Source organism: Sturnira hondurensis, unplaced genomic scaffold, assembly GCF_014824575.4.
Source record: "Sturnira hondurensis isolate 20B ecotype Veracruz unplaced genomic scaffold, ASM1482457v3 Scaffold0024805, whole genome shotgun sequence".
NCBI classification, from domain to species: Eukaryota; Metazoa; Chordata; class Mammalia; order Chiroptera; family Phyllostomidae; genus Sturnira; species Sturnira hondurensis.
Genome location: NW_028097436.1, coordinates 3,464,758 through 3,487,836, shown reverse-complemented (window position 1 = coordinate 3,487,836; position 23,079 = coordinate 3,464,758). Strand labels below are relative to the sequence as shown.

General features: G+C 35.8%; 1 protein-coding gene across 2 annotated transcripts in view; it reads left to right on the top strand.

Annotated features, from left to right (window-relative positions):
- Nucleotides 1–23,079, top strand: part of ST18 (ST18 C2H2C-type zinc finger transcription factor) — a 157,640-nt gene that overhangs the window by 25,601 nt on the left and 108,960 nt on the right. For both annotated transcript variants that reach the window (XM_037038670.1, XM_037038669.1), the window contains exons 4-7: nt 1,489–1,635; nt 2,343–2,446; nt 9,479–9,533; nt 11,591–11,621. In XM_037038670.1, coding sequence (XP_036894565.1) covers nt 9,479–9,533; nt 11,591–11,621 — 86 coding nt within the window. In that variant the 5' untranslated portion in view covers nt 1,489–1,635; nt 2,343–2,446. The remainder of the gene's footprint in view (nt 1–1,488; nt 1,636–2,342; nt 2,447–9,478; nt 9,534–11,590; nt 11,622–23,079) is intronic.

The following is a 23,079-nucleotide window of genomic DNA, read 5'->3' as shown; positions in this document are numbered from 1 at the left end:
TTATATCACTTTGGGTCATTTCTCCCCTCCCCAATAAAATATAGTATAATTTAATTAAAAAAATAGCACAGTAGATTCATTACATTGCATCATTAGAAAAAGGTACTCACCCATGAAGCAGCTGTAAAAAACTGAATCCCTAATTATTGGCATATACTAAAGCAGACAAATGGAGTACTTTGTTATGACTCTATTAAACAAGTAAAGTTATGTCTTAATTAGAGAACACACTTAAGGATTTTGTAGCCCATTATGTCATTAATACCTTGGTTGACATGTAGTTTTACTTTTTAAGATTGCTGTTGTATAAAATGCGAGTGTCGATGCATAGGTAGAACTAACTCTATTGCCAGGTGTGCAAGCTTGGTCAAGATTCCAAGTCTTAGGTTAACTGTCTTCCAAAATGTATATTTTTTACAACTATTTTACTAAGACTTCAAGTTTTATAAAATGGTTTAAGATCAGCTAAAGAGATTAAAGTGTTGCAATTAATAAAAATGGTTTTTTAAGGGCTCACCTTGATGTAGTAATGGGGCACACGCAGGGGATGGGGTGAACCTGTCAGTGGAAGATTCCTTTTGGTATCAGCCCAGAGTGTTTCCCAAAAGAGGGAGGGAGGAGTTGGTAATGACAGACACATGGAATGGTAAGCCTCTGAAGGGCTTGTATTTTTCCATTTGTATCTCAGTGTACCTGGATTTCTTGAGCCCAAAACCCGTTTGTGTCCAATCATATTTCTAAAGTTGTATTTTGTCCTAGCCCTCTGCGCACTTCTCCAAGTCGATCTCAGCTGTGCTGCCTCAACTCTCTTCCCCAGGGAGGGGAGAGACAGCAGATGGGGTTAGGGCAGAGGGCTGATGCGTCTGACAGCAAACGGCCGGGTTGTTGAGTGGAAGCTGCGAGCATCAGGAAGCTACTTTTCCCCTGAGAACCAACTAACCACTGAAGAAAGTTGAAAATGAGCCCTTTGAGAAACGCTATTAAAAGTAGTAAAAAATTGCAATTGTGCAGATGATGTGCTGCTGTGTGCTTATTCGGATGCTAATGAGTTTGACATTAGGGAACTCAGAGGGTTTACAGCTACTCCCTTATGTGATTCAGTTCTTTATTGGCAATCTTTGAGAAAATAAATGGAAAATGTATTGCTAATAAATACATAACACGATAGGGTATTAGACAAAAAGCCATTACTTTCAGGATTTAGAAAGAGCTTTGCTCACCAGTGTGACTATTTTCCAGGATCTTTTGTTTTAGGTTAGACTGTGACAAACAAAGGGGAATAGGCAGGTGGAAGGCTTCAGAACTCTTTCTAAACTGAGGGTGAAATAGACTAAGCCAAGCAAGTTTGCAGAAAAAAAAAACCTTTCTTTTTAGTTGCATTGAAACACAAACTAAAAATTCCCAAGCTCCCTTGGTACGTTTCAATTTTTACATCATGTGTAGTAATGTGCTCTCACTTGAGAAAGTTTTATCCACGTTTTTCCCCAGGAACCACAGTTGGTGACTAGAGTTGAAGAAGCATCTGCTTAATGTCTGCTCAAAGCTTACGAGTAATACAGAAATCTATGGTTAAAAAGCCAGGCACTTCAATCCACTGCAAAGGGTAAAACAGGACAACAGAAATCTGCAAGGAAGGTAGGTTGGTGGTTTGTGTTTTAAAATATAAGAACTGCCAGCTATAAATATTTTAAATCTGTATTGATATAGGTGGTATTTCTATAAACAGCCCCTCTAGTGTACTGCACGGGATTTCACAGTTTCCTCTTAAGGGTCAAATGGCCAGAAGACAGAGTCTGTTCTTATTCCTGAGACCCAAATAGAGGTCATACAGCTCTGTGCATTGTGTGCGCAGGCAAAGTAAACCAAGAGCAAATTGTTTCCATGGAACACAGGTTAAAACATTAGCAAGAAGAACCAGTAGCATTTTTATGACAGCCCATTCAAGAGGGCCCTAAATAACAACAGGATGAATTTTGAATCTGTTTTGTGCCTTGAAAGCAGCACATTCTAAATCTTGTCTGAACTTTTTCTTTTGGTGGTTAAGATTAAAATAACAATAATAGAGACTCTTTCTTATCCAGTTTCTCTCATAAATTGAAGCCATAATATATGTAGTTTGGTAATAAAGACAAAAATGAATTTGGCTAACCTTTAAAAAAGTAAAAATATGCTTACCATTGATGTGTAGCATAAAATATTTCATTCTGTTTATAGTATAGTACAACCAAAGTTTAGGTAAAAGTGTCAATATAGTATTTATTATTCACATTAGTGTATTTATTATTGATCTTCTATTTGTTATATCTGATATGCTTCCCTTCTTTTATTTTTTATCTTAATAGAATGAATTTTAGGATTTCTCACTGAAGTGGACAAGGACATTTAGTCACTTAGACAAAGCAGGGCAAACCAAGTTGGCATACAAGTTACCTGGAGTAAAAACGAGGTAAAGTAACATTTTTATGAAAAAGGAAGATATATTAAAATAAAATGAATACAATCAAAGCATTTATATAAAAGCTCTCCTGTATAGCAGTGCTTTATTTCTGTGGATTTGCTTTAAAAATATATTGTTAGTGCTGAATTTAGAATTGTGATTTTTGTCAGAAACATGGTCACTGTAATATTTAAAAATATTAAACAGAGGAAGAAGGCCTCTGAGCCCACAAACCTTTTACATGTTGACTAGTATGTATTATTTGTTCATGCATTTGACCTTAAGGAAGGGTTCAGTGTTAAAATAGTTTTAAAATTTTGATTTAAATTTATTTGTATTATAAATTAACTATTTAAGGATTAAAAGTAAATCACGGATATATTTAAAAGCATGTTTTAAAAAGTACTATGTGATATATAGAGTTAATTCCTACAAACAATGAAAAGTAGGGAATTGGGTTGTTTTTGTTTGGGGGGAAAGTTTATTTAAAATAAGTTATCCATATATGAAGGAACTTGTTTGCTAACACGTTTTGCAACATGTTTCAAAATATTAGCAAGGAAAAATGTAAGGCCCTTTTAAGGTGTTACTGAGTTATCTTTAAACAGGGAACACTAAAAAAATGTATAAAACAGTCTCCTAAAACATAAAGCCAGCAATTGCCCTCTTCTGTTACAAAGCTGTGATTCAGAGGCCATGTACGGCGACTAATAGAAATCCTTGGCACACGTTGGCTACCTAAGGGAATAATAGAACTATTTGCTGGAATCGTTTGGCAAAAGGACACAAACATATGGCTTTGGTTTATATTCAGCATTGCCAGTTGTGCAAAGTTACAGGAAAAAGTGTACAACAGCAGTGACAACTCAGAAATGAGAAGTGAGAATCAAAATAGATCAGCCTCCTTAAAATGCCGCCCAACTGGTCTCAGGTCTAAGTTTTCTTCTAGTGCAGTGCATTTCTACGTAAGTCTAGAAAATCACCTCATCTGTGGGAAAAGTGCATGCATTTGGCCCTCAAGAAGAGCTTTTTCCCAAGAACTGTGTTGAATCAGATAGCAGATGAAATCTGCTTCTTCCTTTAAGTATGGTGTTTGTTGGTAGTAAGAGGGGTTAGTTAGTGGAGACAAGGAGAGGTGTCATAAATGTAAAACGTAGGCATTATGCAACTCTGGCTTTCTACACAGAGTTGAAGACAATACAAAAAGAGACAGATAGGAATGGAAAGTAGAAATCAGGGGCAGTGTGCCCTAAATAAAAGATTCAGAAGTTTTTAATTTTATTTAGGAAAAGGATTCAGAAAAGATTCACAACATTATACACATGTCTTCACTAATTATACAAAAATACTGTTTGTATTAGTTTAGACTTTTTAAATGTGTATTTCTGAATTATCCTTCTTGAGTAATTAATAACTGTATAAAAAGAAATCCAGAAAAATAAAAACAGAGGAAAAACATTCTTAAATAGTGTTCCTCTCAATAAGTCAACTATTCTTTTAGAACCAGACTTCATTTTCCCCTGTGTAACAGGGAAATATCTTTTGTTGTCATTTTGGACTGATCCAAAGCTATGTTTAAACAAAATGATGCCAGAATTATCAAAAGAAAGGGCACTCAGTGTAGGATTCTTTGTTCTTTAACCTAGTCAAATTTTATCCCAAGCTACTGGCATCAATTTGTTGATTCATTTGGGGGCTTTTGGCTTTTCTCAACTTCCTGAGTTGCTCTGTCATTTTTTAAATGGATCTTTGTGAGGAAAGCACCCCCTGAGGTTTAAGGGCTCTTCTAGAGAAGACCCCAAGATTTCCAGGACTGAAATGACATCGTACAAGACTAATGTGACACAACACACAAAACCATATTACTAGTTCCAAAGTATCAGAAGAGGAATACAAGAAACTCTTGTTAAAAATGGAAATCATTGCAAGTTGAATATATATAAAGGACTTTCAAATTTAAAGTAACTTTCTGAATGAGACTATATATACCCAGACAGTGTTAAGATTAATTGTATAAGAATTTTGAGAGAGTGTCCTCAAAACCTTATGATCACCATGATTTTTATATTCATATTAAGAAACATAAGACCTTATAAATAAGGACTGAGGTGTCTGTGTCTAGAGTTCTGTCCAAAGAGACACAAAATGTAAACATTACCAAATGATTTGTTTTATTCAGTTCTTAAGTAATTAAGTAAAGCATAGGAAATGTATTCAATAATATTGTGATAAGTACATATAGTGCAGTTGGGGTACTGAAAATATCGAGGGGAACATTATATAAAGTATATGATTGTATAGCCATTAAACTGTACAACTGAAACTAATACAAAATAAAATTAAAAGAAAAATAAATTACAAAAAATAAATTGAAGCAGAAAAAAAAAATATATATATATGGTCTGTCCAAGGGTACCCAGCCATGTAATATGAAAAATAGAGATATTTACTGAAGAAGATACAGGATACAAGAAACTTTGTACATAGGACAATGACACCTCAGTCCCCTTCAAAGTAGGCACCTTGGGACCTCACCCTGTTCTCCCAATCTTCATAAGCTGCCTCAGAGTATTTTCCTGAATCTCATTATTGGTCTGAAATCCCTTCCCTTTCAAAAGTGAGTTTAGTTTTGGGAAAAGCCAGAAGTCACAGGGCACCAAATCTGTGCTGTAAGGAGTCTGAGTCATCTGGGTAATTTGATGTTTCATCAAGAAACTATGCAGGAGACATGATGCATGAGTGAGCACACTGTTGTGATGAAGTTGCCAGTCACTACTTGCCTGTAGCTGCAGGCTCCTGAATGATCCGAATAGTTTTTGTGGAGGAAATACTCAAGCTTAACACAAAATCTAATGCAGATTTGTTGCTCTATTCACTTAGTCACTTTGAATATAATGGCCACACAGTACATATGCTCACTCAATGGTGCCTACTGCTCCCACTAACTAGTACAGTGAAGTCATCATTGTTCATGCATGTACATTCCAGTCCACTCTCCTTGGCTGCCAGATTACATCATAGTCATGCAAACAATTCTCATCATATATTAACAATGCTGGATTTTTTCCAGAAAGACCTTGTGTATATACTTACTTGGATTTTCTTACCATTAAGTTAAAATAGGATTATAGGTGAAAAATAAAATTAAGGTGAACTAAATCTCCTCATACACCAGTAATTTACTCATATGAATGAAAGTAAAATTGAATTTATGAATTCTGTGTCCTGTTCCTTGAGTCTCTCCATCCCACAAACTGGTAATTCCAGGACTACCTTGTCAGCACAAAGGAAAGCACCAGGTCTGTGCATTGGGGTGCTGTGGACAGGGTACCAAGTACTGGTCCCCAGTGTAAGAACTAGTAAGAAAAGATGGTCAACCCTGGCTGGTGTGGCTCAGTGGATTGAGCATGGGCCTGCGAACCAGACTACCGCGGTTCGATTCCCAGTTGGGGCACATGCTTGGGTTGCAGGCCAGTTCCTGGCAGGGGCCAGTTCTCTGCAGGGGATGCACAAGAGGCAACCATACATTGATGTTTCCTTCCTCTCTCCTTCCCTTCCCCTCTAAAGATAAATAAATAAAATATTTTTTTTAAAAAAAGATGGTCAAGTACAAGTAGCTAAGAAATTACTGTGTGCACCTGTCTATAGGTTTGTAGGAATATAAGATGTTAAATGAGAACTTTCCAAATTCAACTACATAGTTACATTTTATTTTATGGTCATTTTTCTTTTTCATTGCTGATCTACTTATTTCCATTGTTGGTTCTTGCATGACTTTCCTCCAAGTTTTGCTCTTTTGCCCTCTTCTTTTATAATGCCTCTTGTCATTTTTCCTTCTATTGATTCCTCTCCCCAGAGAACTGGGGAATAAAGTTTTCTTCATGCTCTATTATGAATTAGATCACAAGAAAGAACATACCTATGCTTATAAGTTAAATAAATTTTTTAAAAAGTAATTTCAGATCAGGAAAAATGAGAATGGCAAAGCCTACCTTTAGTATTCTTACTCTTTTGAAAAGTAGACTGCAAAGCCAGCAAGAACCATTATAGGTATCTCAGAAAACATCTTATCTTGTTCCTCCATAAACAATGGAATGAGATAGACAAAGGTCCTAATAAGTTGAGAGATGGACAGCTTTTTAGAAAATCATATCTCTGTTCTGAAAAAAGAAAAAGTGGCTCACTAAATTTTATAAAATAAATTACATCCTTGCCAATAACATTTGGGTCTTAAACAGTAAAGATGATTAAGCTTGCTTTTTCAGTGGAGGGGAGGAACAATATTCCCCATGGTAAATGTCATTTTTTAAGATTTCAGCACATGTTATTTAGGTCAATGTCCTGAATCATACCCCAACCATGTGCTTCTTCTATAACTCTGAGAGGATATGAAAGGATGGGGGTCATCATTACACCCCTCGTCTCAACACACACACTGAGGTACAAATCTCTTTCTGCCTTAAGTCCACCACTACCCAAATGAGTTACCCACTGAATATGAGGTATGATTTTACAAAAGTAATTCTATTCATTGGAAATTTATTGAAGTTCATGAGAAAATTTCAAATGAAGAACACTTAGAAATTTCTAATCCCATTCAAAGTTTTAGAGAACAAAAACATATTTTCAAATTGAGATTTATGAGGAGGGTTGAGCCATCTCATAAATATTATAAACTTCTACCCCCCCTAAGGAAAGCACATGTGCTTTAGGTTTCTGATATTTCTATTCCATGACAAACTATGAGATATGACTAGACACTGATTTTCATACTTTTATTATTCCTCGGATATGAGGGGAAGGAAGAAGGTGAAATAGATAGGCTATATATTATGGCTTTGGTCCACTCTGTTCCTACAACTTGGCCCACACATTAAATCTGAAAACTTAGTTTTATAAACGAGTAAATTATAATATTTTTACAAGACATATATCCTACACCAACAAGAGGACAGTGGATCCTCAAATGCAATTATAAACCAGCATTCCAAGTACAATCAAGCAGAGGTCCATGAATATTTATAATCCCGTCCAATGACTTTAATGGGGAGGTGGCTACATGGGTAATCATAGACCGGTCAAGTCCTTGGATAGCTGAATTGCAAAATAGAACTAGTCTTAAAGCTGTTACAAAGAAGATTACTTTCAAGTAGGTTTTAGAAACTTCTATTTGTGCCTACTAGTTCTCTCTGCTGTGATTTTTGAGAAAGAAGGTCATAGAGTTCAGCTTTCACTTGACTTTTGGGGAGAATTTCCAAAATGGTTGGGAAGAGCTAATACTGCCTGCGTGGCAGGGTAGTGTTAGACTTGAGGTGAGTTAATGCTCACCCACAGAAGTAGCTTTATCAGAAATAGTGGAAGGTTTTCATCATTTTAACCCTCCTTGCTTCTGATTTCTCTTAATCAAGTTACTCATTTAGCACGTGGAGAGGAGTTTGCATGAGTTCAGCCACTTTATATGCATCAGAGATGTTTGTAGAGAAGGAGGATTTCACAATGCCGTGCTCACCATCCTGAGTAAACCAAGCCATTTTAATCCCAGGCAATGTCACATCTGTTATAAATTCATGTGGTTTTAAGAGAAGAAAAATACACAGGAAAAAATTCACTTCTGTTTTATTGTTGTTTTCTCTTATATAATTTAAAAGTCATAACAATGAGCTATTTTATTTAGACTAAAGCAACTGCTGTTCAGCAAAAGCAACAAACACTTTTAGTTTTCTAATTTAAAAAATAGTTGTTTGATTGGTGTGGTGTTTGTTATGAAGTGATGACAAAAGAGTGCTGGTGGTTTTAATAGTTTTAGCTTAGGAGAGCTGTCGTTAATTTTGTCTGTAGTGTTGCAGGTGAAAAAATGCACAATGGATAAATAGTCTATATTGGTTTAACTGAACATAATATATAGTATGTTCTGGAGTTGTTTGTCTCAATAGACTATAGTAATCAAAAGTAATGAACCTATTATGTGCAAGACCTTGGAGAGCGTCAAATGGCAGTAAAAGTGTGGCACATAAAAGGTTTATTAAAGGAAATTAAAGTCCATCATTGCCACACCTGCTCCCCTATTATAAGTCTATGGCAGGTCAGTGCCTTCAATCACAACTCAGCCTCGGAGAGCAGAGATGCGTCTCCCATTACCATTACAGTCACATGGATTCCATGCTGGAGTCAGAATTTAAGGATGGGAGCCACAGAAAGCACCTTCTGCCTGCATCTGATTTTCAACCAGCAAAGCAACTTCTTTCTATTTTAGAAACTCTTCTGATAATGCGTAAAAGTGAATTAAACTAAGAAATTATTAGGGAAGTCTTAGTGAAGTGGATGAATGCACTAAGATTAGGATCTGTCTCCATAGGGACAAAAAGAGCAGGCTTCTAAAGTTTTTGTATCCCTTTGATAATGTATTTAATTATATTTAAAATATTTAGTGATGGGGTTTTAGGATATTTGCTGACACACAACTCTCAAATATCACCTTTCTTATAGACTTATTCTGGAATTCTTATAGTAAATGTATGTTGTTGTTGATGATCGACATTTCTAATGGTATTTTGAAACAGGAGCGTTTCAGGGGTTTGCCTTCATGTTGCTTTTTTTACTCAGGGAATTATTTTTCCTGACTTGGCAAGAAATATGTATCAGAAAGGATCTGGAAAATCAAAGGAATTAGGTTTTAGTAAATTAGTCTGAAAACTTTTGCTTTGGCATTTGAAATTTTGTCTCCTTCACAACCACTGTTAATGAGACAATCCTTTTTTTCCTGATTTGTAATGCCAAAAGTATTTGAATCACTAGTAAACACTTAAAGACATCTGCCCTTCTTGTCACTGCTTCTGCTGGTTGTAGCATCTATAAAAGTATTTCCAAAACTCGTGGAGTGTGAGGTCACTCAGAGTTCTACCCCTCTGGAGTCAGGGCACTATTCAACAGCATGGAAGTTTACTTTGTTTTCCATAATGACTTTAAGAACCTCTAATGACTTGTTCTCATATTTTGGTCAATGTCAAAGAAATGACCTCAGGACTTGTGCTCATGTTGCAGATGGATTCAGAGGCTGAAGATAAAACGCTGCGTACCCGCTCTAAAGGAACAAAGGGTGAGTTAGCAAGCCGGTTCCAAGACACCATGCCCACCATACCATGAAATATGGGTGTTCCCATGCTCAGGCCCTGGTTTTCACTCAGAATGTTTGCCATTTCCGCAGAGCTTATTTTTGGAAATCAAGCTAGAACTTTGGATCATGGTATTGAAAGGCAAAATATTATGACCCAGGAGTTAAAGGACTCCAAAAGTCCAGATGATATATAATGCTAATTTTTACAAAATGCAACTGTGAGTGGAATTGACATCATGCAAAATAACATTAAGGGTTACTGAGGGAAGACTGCTCCATGGAGACCTTCAGATTATTTAAGTGACCTATAACAGCCAAGGGAAAAGACCACATTGTCAGTTTATTGCCAAAGCAGGTTTTGATTTTTAGGTTATCTAGTTTAGTGGTTCCCAATCTAAATTTAGTTCAAGTAAAATGATGATTTTTTTTTTTTACTATTCCTGCTGGGAATTTCCAGCAGCTCTGCAAAGAAATGTTTGAAAGGTTTGACTTACTGGTAATCCCTCTCTTTTTGTAATCAACAGATGGTAATGTAACATTGAAATATAAACAGGCCCTTGGTGATATAAACATCTGGAAGACAAGATTGACTGGCACTAATGCACCTTAAGGAAAATAACTTTTAATATAATTAACTATATTTTTGTGATACTTAATTCTAAATGGAAAACTATAGGCTCACCATGGCCTCTGAAAACAATGGGTAGCAGTTCCCCACACCACTCTCTTCACATCGGCCTTGCTGAGAAAGGCTGAGTCACGTAGCAATCATGCAATACTTTGGAAGCATTTTGAGATTTATAGTTGAAAGTGGTTAATCAAATAGAATGCTTTCATTAGCTACATTTATATTTGTAGACAAGATAAATAATTCCAGTTTAAGTAAAGTTCAGGATCCCAAAATTTTTAATAAATTCCAGGATGATTTTTTAATTAAAATGTAATTGTGGTTATCATTAGCCATGATAAACAAAGTACAGAATAATACTATATGAAATATTATGCTTTACTAAGCAGAAATTTTACACCATGTTATGTTCCCATTTTAGTTTAAGTTATTTTTTAAGGTAATTGTATCACCTAGTCTAATATTTGGAATGCAGTATTTATAAACATTAAGTTTTTATGCAACAAACTTCTCAATAGAATACAAGTTAAGGAAAAAGTTTTTATAATTATTTAGGTTAAACTCATATGTTCCATAAATATCAGTGTTTTAGAGAGTGTACTTGAATTATTTCAATCTCTTGTTTAGATTCCTAGAAGCACACTACTCTAGCCTACTTTTAAATTATGAATGTTTTAATTTAAAAATTTTTGGACTTTAAATTCCTTGAGCACATACATATGCACTCTTAAATACACCAAAATGTTCTTCAAGAAATGAAACAACTGTTTCTCATGTGGAATGAATAATCTTTAAAACCACCTGTTGTCTCTCTCACTATGCTGTTGTCCTTGGGTATTTATAAACATGAACTTCTTCAGTTCCCACCATTTCAGTAAGAAATATCAAAGCTCTTCATTTTTATAAGTTTCTTACTTTTAAAGTGATGTTGATAACAACATAGTTAAAGCTTATTCTCCTCTTTATTTATGTATGGAAATTTATGAAACAAATCTTGGGACATATTTATCAGTAAATCTGCTAGTTGTATTTACATACTTGTTTAATGTTGACATAGAAATAGAATACTTTTAGAAAATTTTTATAAAGAAAAAATGGGTTAAATTGATTTAAAAAATAATTCAAGTCCTTCATTCCCCCTTTGAATGTATCTCTAAAGACAGATATTTGGAAAGCACAATCCATGACATCAAGTTCCCAGGTCACCTTGGGCACTAAACCTAGAATCATTTGTTCTGGGCCCTATTCATTTGTGCTCTTGTCTCCAAAGAACCAGACCCAGAAAAGATGAATCTACCAGATAGGAAATTATGTGTGGGCTATGCTAATCATCTATTGGTCATTATCTCTAGGTAGGTGAAAGGTTTCAGTTTTCAAAATTACACACTAATCTTCTTTCTTTTTTTAATAGTACCAATAAACTCTCTAATCCAGGAGCTCAGGTAAGATTTGTCCTACATTAATTTTTCTAATACTGATTTGCTTTAATTATTAGAATGTCTTGTATTCAGAGTCCCTGTTTTAGTATGAGTAATAAGCCATGGGCTTATTTCATGTAGTCTCTGTCTATACACCAGAGAGGTGGTGAAAGAGAAAAGCTATTGATAATTGATCCAAAAAAATTCAAGCTACTATTGTGATAACAAAACCCAGCAACATACTGCTGTAATGTGAGTAATTTTCCACTTTCCTCCATGGAGTGTGTGTTGCCTCTGTGAACACACTTCACCTGTGTTTTGTTTTTGTACTGATGGTAAGTGAAGAACTGAGCTATTATTTGTGAACTTGACTAACAGATAACCCAAGTCCTAAATTCTCTATGTTTTTAAATAATACTAAAATAATTCTATCAGGTGAGCATGTGATTTTTTAAGTGTAGACATTTGAAGATAATATCACTGATAGGTATTGGGGTGGATGCAAGCATTTCTACCTTAGATACTGTAAATGCACCTGAGGTAATATTCTGAAAAGTCCAACTTAATAGGTTTTGCGGAATACACTACAGTTAGATTTTCCTTCACAGAGGTAAATTTTTTAAAGTGTATATTTAAAAATAAACACACACTGACAATAAATTTTCAGTATTGGTGATAATTTTAGCAAAATTATGTCAGGAGCAAGATAAGTATCTTCTCTGTTTACTATTATAATCCCAGAAAGTCCCACACCCACTAATTAAAATGACAATGGTCTGTATGTGTTCCTCAGGAAAATATTTTAAAATTGAAAGATGTATCATGGTGTCCGATACACACTGAAATTTATAATGTGTGCATTAAGAATTGACACAGTTATTTTCCAGGCAACTGTGCTTCATGATGTCCTGAAACAAGGCATTATTTACTTCCATGTACTATGATTCATTCTGTCAGCTTTGTTTCACCTGTTTAGCAGAACACATATCTATCAGAATTGAGTACAAGTTTTCATGCTGATGCTCTTATCAGAGGCAATATTTTAGGAGGAAATCCATGGCTCTGCCTCCATGATCAATTTTACTATTGAGAATTTTGCATTTTAAACTATTCAGTAACAGCAGAACATATAGTATACCCCATATTGAGACAGGATTAAAAGATTGAACTGTTGGCCTCACTTCAGTTCTTGCTTTTAAAATCTATTCTCATTTAAAATTCCTATTTGAGAATTCCGACCAAGATGGACACATAGGTAGACACACTGTGCCTCCTCACACAACCAACATTAAGGGCAACAAAAACTTAGAGAAAACAAAACAATGAGAACTGACAGAAAATTGAACTGTACGGAAGTCTGACAACCATTCAGACAGGTAAGAGGGGTGGAGTCAGTGGCTGGCAGAGGGAGGTCTTGGCAGGAAAAAGCAATGGCTGGTGGATCCAGGCAGTGGCTTGCAGACCCCAGGTATGGGGTGGCAATGGGCAGACCCAGCGAGGCGAGCAAGACGGCTGGCTGACAATGGTCACACATTCACATGCAGATAAACCAGGTGAAACAGGAAAGAGACAAACCACTCAACTCAGGGTCCCAGCACCTGGAAATAAAGCTGCAAAACAGCAGTTGAAAACACCTGTGGGGGTTGAGGTTCTGGGAGAGACTTTCGGCCTCACAAGAGAGTTCATTGGAGAGACCCACAGGGTCCTATAATGTATACAAGCCCACCCACATGGGGATCAGCATCAAAAAGGCCCAGTTTGCTTGGGAGAAGTGGCAGAGGAGGCCGAGATCCAACAGAGAGCAGAGCAAGTGCCATTGTTCCCTCTCTGACCCACGTCCTCACATATATAGCATCACAACCCAGTGACTGGGTTGCCCTGCCCTGGTGAACACCTAAGGCTCTGCCCCTCACTACGTAACAGACATGACCAGGACCCCTCACCCCAAAATGGCCCAAACAGAAGAGCAGATCAAAGCCACAAAACCAATACATCTAAGTGACAAATAGATAGACAACCTATCAGATGCACAGTTCAAAGCACTGGTGATCAGGATGCTCACAGAATTGGTTGATTTGGGTCACAAATTAGATGAAAAAATGAAGGCTATGCTAAGTGAAATAAAGGAAAATGCACAGGGAACCAACAGTGATGGGAAGAAAACTGGGACTCAAATCAATGGAGTGGACCAGAAGGAAGAAAGAAACAACCAAACAGAAAAAGAATGAAGAAACAAGAATTTTTAAAAATGAGGAGAGGCTTAGGATCCTCCAGGACATCTTTAAACGTTCCAACATCTAAATCATAGGGGTACCAGAAGGGGAAGAGGAAGAGCAACAAGTGGAAAACTTATTTGGACAAATAGTAAAGGAGAACTTCCCCAGTCTGGCAAAGGAAATAGACTTCCAGGAAGTCCAGGAAGCTCAGAGAGTCCCAGAGAAGTTGGACCCAAGGAGGAACAAACCAAGGCACATCTTAATTACATTACCCAAGATAAAAATGAAGGAGAGAATGCTAGAAGCAGCAAGAGTTAAGGGGATAGTCACCTACAAAGAAGTTCCCATCAGACTGTCAGCTGATTTCTCAAAAGAGACCTTGCAGGCAAGAAGGGGCTGGAAAGAAGTATTCCAAGTCATGAAAGGCAAGGACCTACATCCAAGGTTGTTCTATCCAGAAAAGCTTTCATTTAGAATGGAAGGGCAGATAAAGTGTTTCTCAGATAAGGTCAACTTAAAGGAGTTCATCATCACCAAGCCCTTATTTTATGAAATGTTAAAGGGACTTATCTAAAAAAAAAGAAGATAAAAAACATGTATAGCAAAATGACAGCAAACTCACAGATATTAACAACCACACCTAAAACAAAAGCAAACTAAGCAAACAACTAGAATAGAAACAGAACCACAGAAATGGAGATCACATGGAGGGTAAGCATCAGGGGAGTGGGAGAAGGAGAAGGGGGGAGAAGGTATATAGAATAAGTAGCATAGTAGCATGGTAAGTAGAAAATAGACAGGGAGAGGGCAAGAATAATATGGGAAATGTAGAAGCTAAAGAACTTGTGACACATGGACATGAACTAAAGTGGGGGAATGTGGGAGGGAGAGGGTGTACAGGGTGGAGGGGAGTGAAGGGGGGAAATGGAACAACTGTAATAGAATAATCAATAAAATATATTTTTTAAATAAAAGAAAGAACTTTTGACCGATTGAGCTTAAGCACAATCATTCTGTTGAAAATAAGCAATTATTAATTTAACAGTAATCAATAATTTTTATAAACTGGTTCTTATTAAAGAAAAATAGGTGAATTAATTTTGTTTATAAATTTTCCCAGCAATTATTTCTAGCTTTCTGAGTTGGTCTAATGACTAATTAGGTAAAACTAAATAAATGATAAAAGATAATTTTTAGGGAATTAGAAGAAGAAGAAGCATTACTATTTTTATTTTTATATTTTAAAGATTTATTTATTTATTTGTAGAGAGAGGGGGAGGAAACAAGAGAGAGAGAAACATCAATGTATGGTTACCTCTGGCACACCCTGTACTGATGACCAGGCTCACAACCCAGGCATGTTCTCTGACTGGGAATTGAACTGGCAGCCCTTTGTTTCATAGTGCAGTGTTCAATCCATTGAGCCATGCCAGTCAGGGCACATTACTATTTTTTTAAATAATTTTGTTCTTTCTTTTTTTTTCCGATTTTATTTATTTATTTTTAGAGAGAGGGGAAGGGATGGAGAATGAGTGGGAGAGAAACATCAATGTGTGGTTGCCTCTCACATGTCTCCTACTGGGGACCTGGCCTGCAACCCAGGAATGCGCCCTGACCAAGAATCGAACCAGTGACCCTTTACTCCACAGGCCTGTGCTCAATCCACTAAGCTACACCAGCTAGGGCTACACATTACTATTTTTAATTAAAACATATTTTTGTTTGAGTTTCAGAAAACTAAGCTTTGAAAAACATACCATAATTTTAAAATCCACCTGCTGAGCAAAGGAACAACTTTTTATTTTTTATTTTATTTTTATTTTTAGAAATAGAAACTAAGAAAACAATGCCATTTGCTAGTGTGACAACAATGAAAGATAAGGTACCTAAGAATAAATATAATCAAGGAGGTAAAAGAACTATATTCAGAAAACTATAGGCCATTGAAGAAAGAAGTTGAGGAAGATACAAGTAAGTGGAAGTATACATCTTTCAGGGATTGGAAGAATTAACATTATTAAAATGTTCATTCTACCCAAAGAAATCTATACATTCAATTCAATTTCTATTAAAATACCAATGGCATATTTCACAGAACTAGAATAAATATTCCAAAAACATACATGGAATCCAAAAAGACCTTAATAGTCTCAGCAATCTTGCAAAAGAAGAACAAAGCTGGAGGTATTACAAATTCTGATATTAAACTATACTCTATGGCCACTGTAATAAAAACAGCCTGATATTGGCATAAGAATAGACATACAGATGAATGGAACAGAATAGAGAGCTGAGGAATACACCCATGCCTGTATGATGAACTGATAGTTGACAAAGGTGGCAAGTTCATACAGTGGAGCAAAGACAGTCTCTTCAGTGCATATTGGGAAAAGTGGACTGGCACATGCAAAAAAATGAAACTAGAGAACCAACTCACACCATACACAAGAATAAACTCAAAATGTACAAAGGACTTAAATGTAAGTTGTGAAACAATAATAATCCTAGAAAAAACACAGGTAGTAAAGTCTCATATATCCAACACAACAATATTTTTGTTTATATATCTCCTAAGGCATCGGAAACAATGGAGAAAATAAACAAATGGGACTATATCAAATTAAAAGGCTTCTGCACAGCTAAAGAAACCATCCACATAATGAATAGGAAACCTACTTTATGGAAGAACATTTTCACCAATGATACATCTGATAAGGGTTTAATCTTCAAAATATACAAAAAAGTAATACAACTCAATGCCAGGAAGACAACCCAATGGGAAAAAGATCTGAATAGACACTTCTCCAGAGAGGACATACAGAGGGCCCATAGACATGTGAAAAAATGCTGAACATCATTAACTGTCAGAGAAATACAAATTAAAACTTCAATGAGCTATCACCTTACACCTGTCAGAATGGCTACCATCAATAAATCAACAAACAATATGTTGGCAAGGATGTGGAGAAAAGGGAAACCTAGTGCATCCTTGGTGAGAATGCATTCTGGTACAGCCACTGTGGAAAACAAAATGGAGTATCCTTAAGAGATTAAAAACAAAACTCCCTTTTGATCCAGTGATTCCACTTCTGAAAATATACCCAAAGGATTCTAAAACACCAAAAGAAAAAATATATATACCCCCTGTATTTATAGCAGTACCATTTACAGTAGCCAAAATTTGAAACAGCCTCAGTGTCCATCAGCAGATCAGTGTATAGAAAAATTTTGGTACATTTACACAATGGAATACTACATAACAGTAACAAGGAAGAAATTATTACATTTTGCAGCAGCATGGATGGACCTGGAGAAAATTGTGCTAAGTGAATTAAGCCAGTTAGTGAAAGAAAAATACCACCTGATCTCACTTATATGTTGAACAAAATAGTAACAGAAGCTTAGATATACAAAACAGACTGACAGCTGTTGGAGAGGAGTAGTGGGGGATGAAATATGGTGAAGTGATTAACCAAAGAACATTTATGCATGACCCATGGACACAGACAATAATATGGGGACTCACTTGGGGAGGGGAGAGAAGAGGGCTGGATGGAGGTGGGGATGGAGAGGAAAACCAGGAACAATTGTAGCTGCATAAACAATTAAAATATAAAACTAAAAAAGAACCATTTAAAAATTTATATTCTAGGCAGTTACTATTAATTGTGCATGACAGAAAACATAGCTTGGTGATTGAGAAGCAGGACTCTGAGTCAGAAATCTGGATTACTTACCAGTGGTGAAACCTTGGGCTATTTATGTAAGCTATTTAGTTTTACTTTCTTCATCTGAAAATTGGAACTCTTGTATTTTTTTCCTTATACTTCTATTGTGAAGATTAAATGAGCGAGTGATATACAATGCTTAAGAGTGTCTGGCATATGACAAAGTCTCAATAAATATTAGTTTTATTATAATAATTAATGCTAATAAAGTAAATAATAATTTCTCTTTCTCCAAGAAACTTCTATTAAACATAGTTTTCCCACTAAGTTGCTTCAGTCTGCTAATTCCTTTCTTTTTTCTCCGTGAACTACATATTTCTCTCTAGGCCAAAGCACACAATCATTCATTCAATACTCTATTTTCTTTTCCAAGTTATTTTACAAGACACAGAACCCAAAGGGCCTTCCCTTTCCCCTCTGTTTGATTCCCTACACAGAAACACTCTTAACTGAAACCACAATCACTTTAGCTGATGAGAGGGTCAGAGTCCCTGGGCACCCTGTTTCTGTTGCAGAGAATGAGGAAGCCATTCCCTGCGATGGCAAACATCTCACCCATTTTGAGCCTTTAATGATTTAACTTTCTTTTGCTTAGTTTGCTTTTGTTTTAGGTGTGGTTGTTAATATCTGTGAGTTTGCTGTCATTTTGCTATACATGTTTTTTATCTTCTTTTTTTTTTAGATAAGTCCCTTTAACATTTCATAAAATAAGGGCTTGGTGATGATGAACTCCTTTAAGTTGACCTTATCTGAGAAACACTTTATCTGCCCTTCCATTCTAAATGAAAGCTTTTCTGGATAGAACAACCTTGGATGTAGGTCCTTGCCTTTCATGACTTGGAATACTTCTTTCCAGCCCCTTCTTGCCTGCAAGGTCTCTTTTGAGAAATCAGCTGACAGTCTGATGGGAACTTCTTTGTAGGTGACTATCCCCTTAACTCTTGCTGCTTCTAGCATTCTCTCCTTCATTTTTATCTTGGGTAATGTAATTAAGATGTGCCTTGGTTTGTTCCTCCTTGGGTCCAACTTCTCTGGGACTCTCTGAGCTTCCTGGACTTCCTGGAAGTCTATTTCCTTTGCCAGACTGGGGAAGTTCTCCTTTACTATTTGTCCAAATAAGTTTTCCACTTGTTGCTCTTCCTCTTCCCCTTCTGGTACCCCTATGATTTAGATGTTGGAACGTTTAAAGATGTCCTGGAGGATCCTAAGCCTCTCCTCATTTTTAAAAATTCTTGTTTCTTCATTCTTTTTCTGTTTGGTTGTTTCTTTCTTCCTTCTGGTCCACTCCATTGATTTGAGTCCCAGTTTTCTTCCCATCACTGTTGGTTCCCTGTGCATTTTCCTTTATTTCACTTAGCATAGCCTTCATTTTTTCATCTAATTTGTGACCCAAATCAACCAATTCTGTGAGCATCCTGATCACCAGTGCTTTGAACTGTGCATCTGATAGGTTGTCTATCTATTTGTCACTTAGATGTATTGGTTTTGTGGCTTTGATCTGCTCTTCTGTTTGGGCCATTTTGGGGTGAGGGGTCCTGGTCATGTCTGTTACGTAGTGAGGGGCAGAGCCTTAGGTGTTCACCAGGGCAGGGCAACCCAGTCACTGGGTTGTGATGCTATATATGTGAGGACGTGGGTCAGAGAGGGAACAATGGCACTTGCTCTGCTCTCTGTTGGATCTCGGCCTCCTCTGCCACTTCTCCCAAGCAAACTGGGCCTTTTTGATGCTGATCCCCATGTGGGTGGGCTTGTATACATTATAGGACCCTGTGGGTCTCTCCAATGAACTCTCTTGTGAGGCCGAAAGTCTCTCCCAGAACCTCAACCCCCACAGGTGTTTTCAACTGCTGTTTTGCAGCTTTATTTCCAGGTGCTGGGACCCTGAGTTGAGTGGTCTGTCTCTCTCCCCCATTTCACCCCATTCACCTGTGTGCAAATGTGGAACCACATTTGCACACAGGTGGGTCCGCCTGCTGCTGTCTTGCGTGCCCAACATGCCTTTCTTGCCTGGTGCATCTGCTTTTTGTGCTGCTACTCCTCTCCATCAGGCTGCTGGTATCGACCATACTTACTGGTCTAGATGAATGTGTCTATTTTATCTCCTTGGTTGTCCAACTTCCATGCAGTTCAATTTCTGTCAGTTCTGGGGTTTTTTTGTTTCTAAATTGTTGTTCTTATTTCAATTGTGTGAGGAGGCACACTGTGTCTACCTACACCTCCATCTTGGCCAGAAGTCCTCAAGTTGTTTCTTAAATGTTTAAATTGACCTAGATAGAGAACCTATTTATTATTTATGTATTAAATCTTTTTTATGAGTGCAGGCCTGCGAACCACATGATCACGGTTCGATTCCCAGTCAGGGCACATGCCTGGGTTGCAGGCCAGTTCCCAGCAGGGACTCATGAGAAGCAACCATACATTGATGTTTCTTTCCTTCTCCCCTTCCCTTCCTCTCTAAAGATAAATAAATAAAATCTTTAAAAAATATTTTTAAGTTCTAATTTTATGTGTAAGGTTATATTTTTAATGTTTTTAATTTTGTACAACTTCATTTGCTATGATTACTCTTCCAATATTTTCTTCAGATTTGTTGTGATCTAAAACCTAGAATTTGTGTTGCACCTGAAATTTGAGTATCTTAGTCAATGTGGTGTATTTTCCTCAGTATAAAAGTTATGGCTATTTTGTAAGAAACATTGGCAACTTTATTTTATTTTCTTTTTATAATACATTGGGCATGTTATTACTGCTATAGACACCACTTACAAAAGTAGTAATCCAAAAGAAGATGATTTAAATATACTATCTATGGTTCATGACACTAATAAAAATCAATACTGACATTCTAATCTTCTTATTGTACTCTATGTCAGCTACTATCATCACCATTAAAAAAGCAATTTTTAACCACAGTCCACCTTTAATCATAATCTTTATTAGCATTTCCAGTCTTTCCCCCAGCACAGTTCAGGGTAGAGGTGATGTTGAAAAGGCTCTCTTGACTCTTTCTGAATTAAGACCAGTGTACTATCTTTTCTCTTTTCTTTCATTATTATTATTCTTAATCTGATCCTCATGTTATTGCATCCACTAATATTGGTAATTATCTCACGCATTGGAAAAATGTTTTTACCTAAGTTCAGCCCCATTGTTCTAATCAGAAAATATAGTCTAGCTACTGAAATGGCTTTCCTATGTGACTACTTAGAGACAAAAATAAATTCAATGCTCTTAAATACATTAAAGTCAAGTCACCGCTGTTTTTCCATTATCTTGATGCTGCTTACCAAGTTATTAGTTTAAGTTTTATAATGATGTTTTAAATTTATTTATAATTTCTTACTTTATTTTATATAATTTATTTCTTTAAAATCTTATCTGGCATTTTCTTATAAGTTTTAAAATGTGAATCTGTAATCAAGAAGCTATAGCTTTAATAACAATATTTGAAAAATTAGTAACTTTTAGATGTTTTTTTTTGTATCTTATTTTACTTATTACAGTCTTTATGCCAATTAAACATTTCACTTAATACTGGCAATTTTTGCTTCTTAATCCCTTCATCTTCTTCACTCTCACTTCCAAGACCCCCTCATCTGGCAACCATCAAATTATTCTTTGTATCTATTAGTTTTTTCTGTTTTGTTTGTTCAATTATTTTGTTTTTTAGATTGCACTAATAAGTGAAATCATATGGCATTTGTCTTTCCCTATCTGACATATTTCACTTAGCATAATTCCCTCTAGGTCCATCCATGTTGTCACAAATGACAAGATTTCAGTCCTTTTTATGGTTGAGTAATATCCCATTAAGTATATGTACCACATCTTCTTTGTCCACTTGTCTATCGATGGACACTTAGGTAGCTTTCATATCCTGGCTATTGTAAATAATGCTGCAGTGAACATTGAAATGCATGTATCTTTTTGAATTACTGTTTTGGGTTTCTTCTGATATATACCCAGAAGTGGAATTGCTGGGTCATAAGGTATTTCTATTTTTAATTTTTTGAGGAAACTCCATACTGTTTTCCATAGTGACTGTACCAGTCTGCACCAACAGTGCATGAGGGTCTCCTTTTATTCATATCCTAGTAGTATTTGTTTTTTGTTGATTTATAAACAGTAGTTATTCTGACAGGTGTGAGATGATATCACAATGTGGTTTTAATTTGTATTTCTGTGATAATTAGTGACATTGAGCATCTTTTCATCTGTCTATTAGCCATCTATATGTCTCTTCAGACAAGTCTTTATTAAGTTCCTTTGCCTATTTTTAATTTTAATTTTTAAAAAGGTTTAAATCACCGTCAGTTGGTTTTCTTTTGTATTTATTGAATTTGTTGGGGTAACACTAGTTAACAAAATTAAACAGGTTTCAGATGCCTAATTCTAACATATCATCTGTACACTGCATTGTGTGTTCACCACCCCAAGTCAAGTCTCCATCTACCACCATTTATCCCCCATTTACACTCCTCCACATCCACCCCAGCCCTTTCCTTTTGGCAATCCTTACACTGTTGTCCTTCTCCATAAGTTTTTTCTCTTTTTTCCTGGATTGTTTGTTTTTTTGTGTTAAGCTGTATTAGTTTTTTACATATTTGGGATATTAAACCTTTATTGAATGTATCACTGGCAAACATCTCCCGTTCAACAGGTTTTTTGTTTTGTTGATTTCTTTCACTATGCAAACTTTTTAAAGTGATGTAGTCCCATTTGTCTATTTTTCTTTTGCTTTTCTTGCCTGAGGAGACATGTCCAAAAACATATAACTAAGAGCAATGTCAGTCAGTTTACTGCCATTTTCCTTTTAGAAGTTTTATAGTTTCGAATCTTACATTTAAATCTTTAATCTATTTTGAGTTTATTCTTGTTTATGGTGTAAGAAAGTGATCTGACTTCATTCTTTTGCATGTGTCTGTTTAGTTTTTCCAATACCATTTTTTGACCTGACTATCTTTACCCTATTGTATGTTCTTGCCTCATTGTCATACATTAATTGACCATATACACATGAGTTTATTTCTGGACCTTCTATTATTTTCCATTGTGTCTGTTTTTATACACCTGTACCATGTGGCTATGACTACTATTGTCTTATAGTATAGTTTGATATCCTCTAACATGATACCTCCAACTTTGTTCTTCTTTCTGGATTACTTTTGGCTATTTGGAGTGTTTTATGTTTCCATATAAATTTTAGGATTATTTGTCCTAGTACTGTGAAAATGGCATTGTTATTTTGATAAGAATTCATTAAGTTTATAGATTGCTTTGAGTAGTTAGGACATTCTAACAATGTTAATTTTTTTATTCTTGAGCATAATATATATTTCCATTTATTTGTGTATTCAAGAATTTCTTTTGTCAGTGTCTTACAGTTTTCTAATTACAGGTGTTATACCTCCTTTTTTATATTTATTCTTAGGTAATTTATTGTTTATTATTTTTTTATTTTTTATTTTTTTAATTATATTATTAGTCTTTTAATACTTACTTGAAGACATGTTTATTGATTTTCAGAGAGAGAGGGAA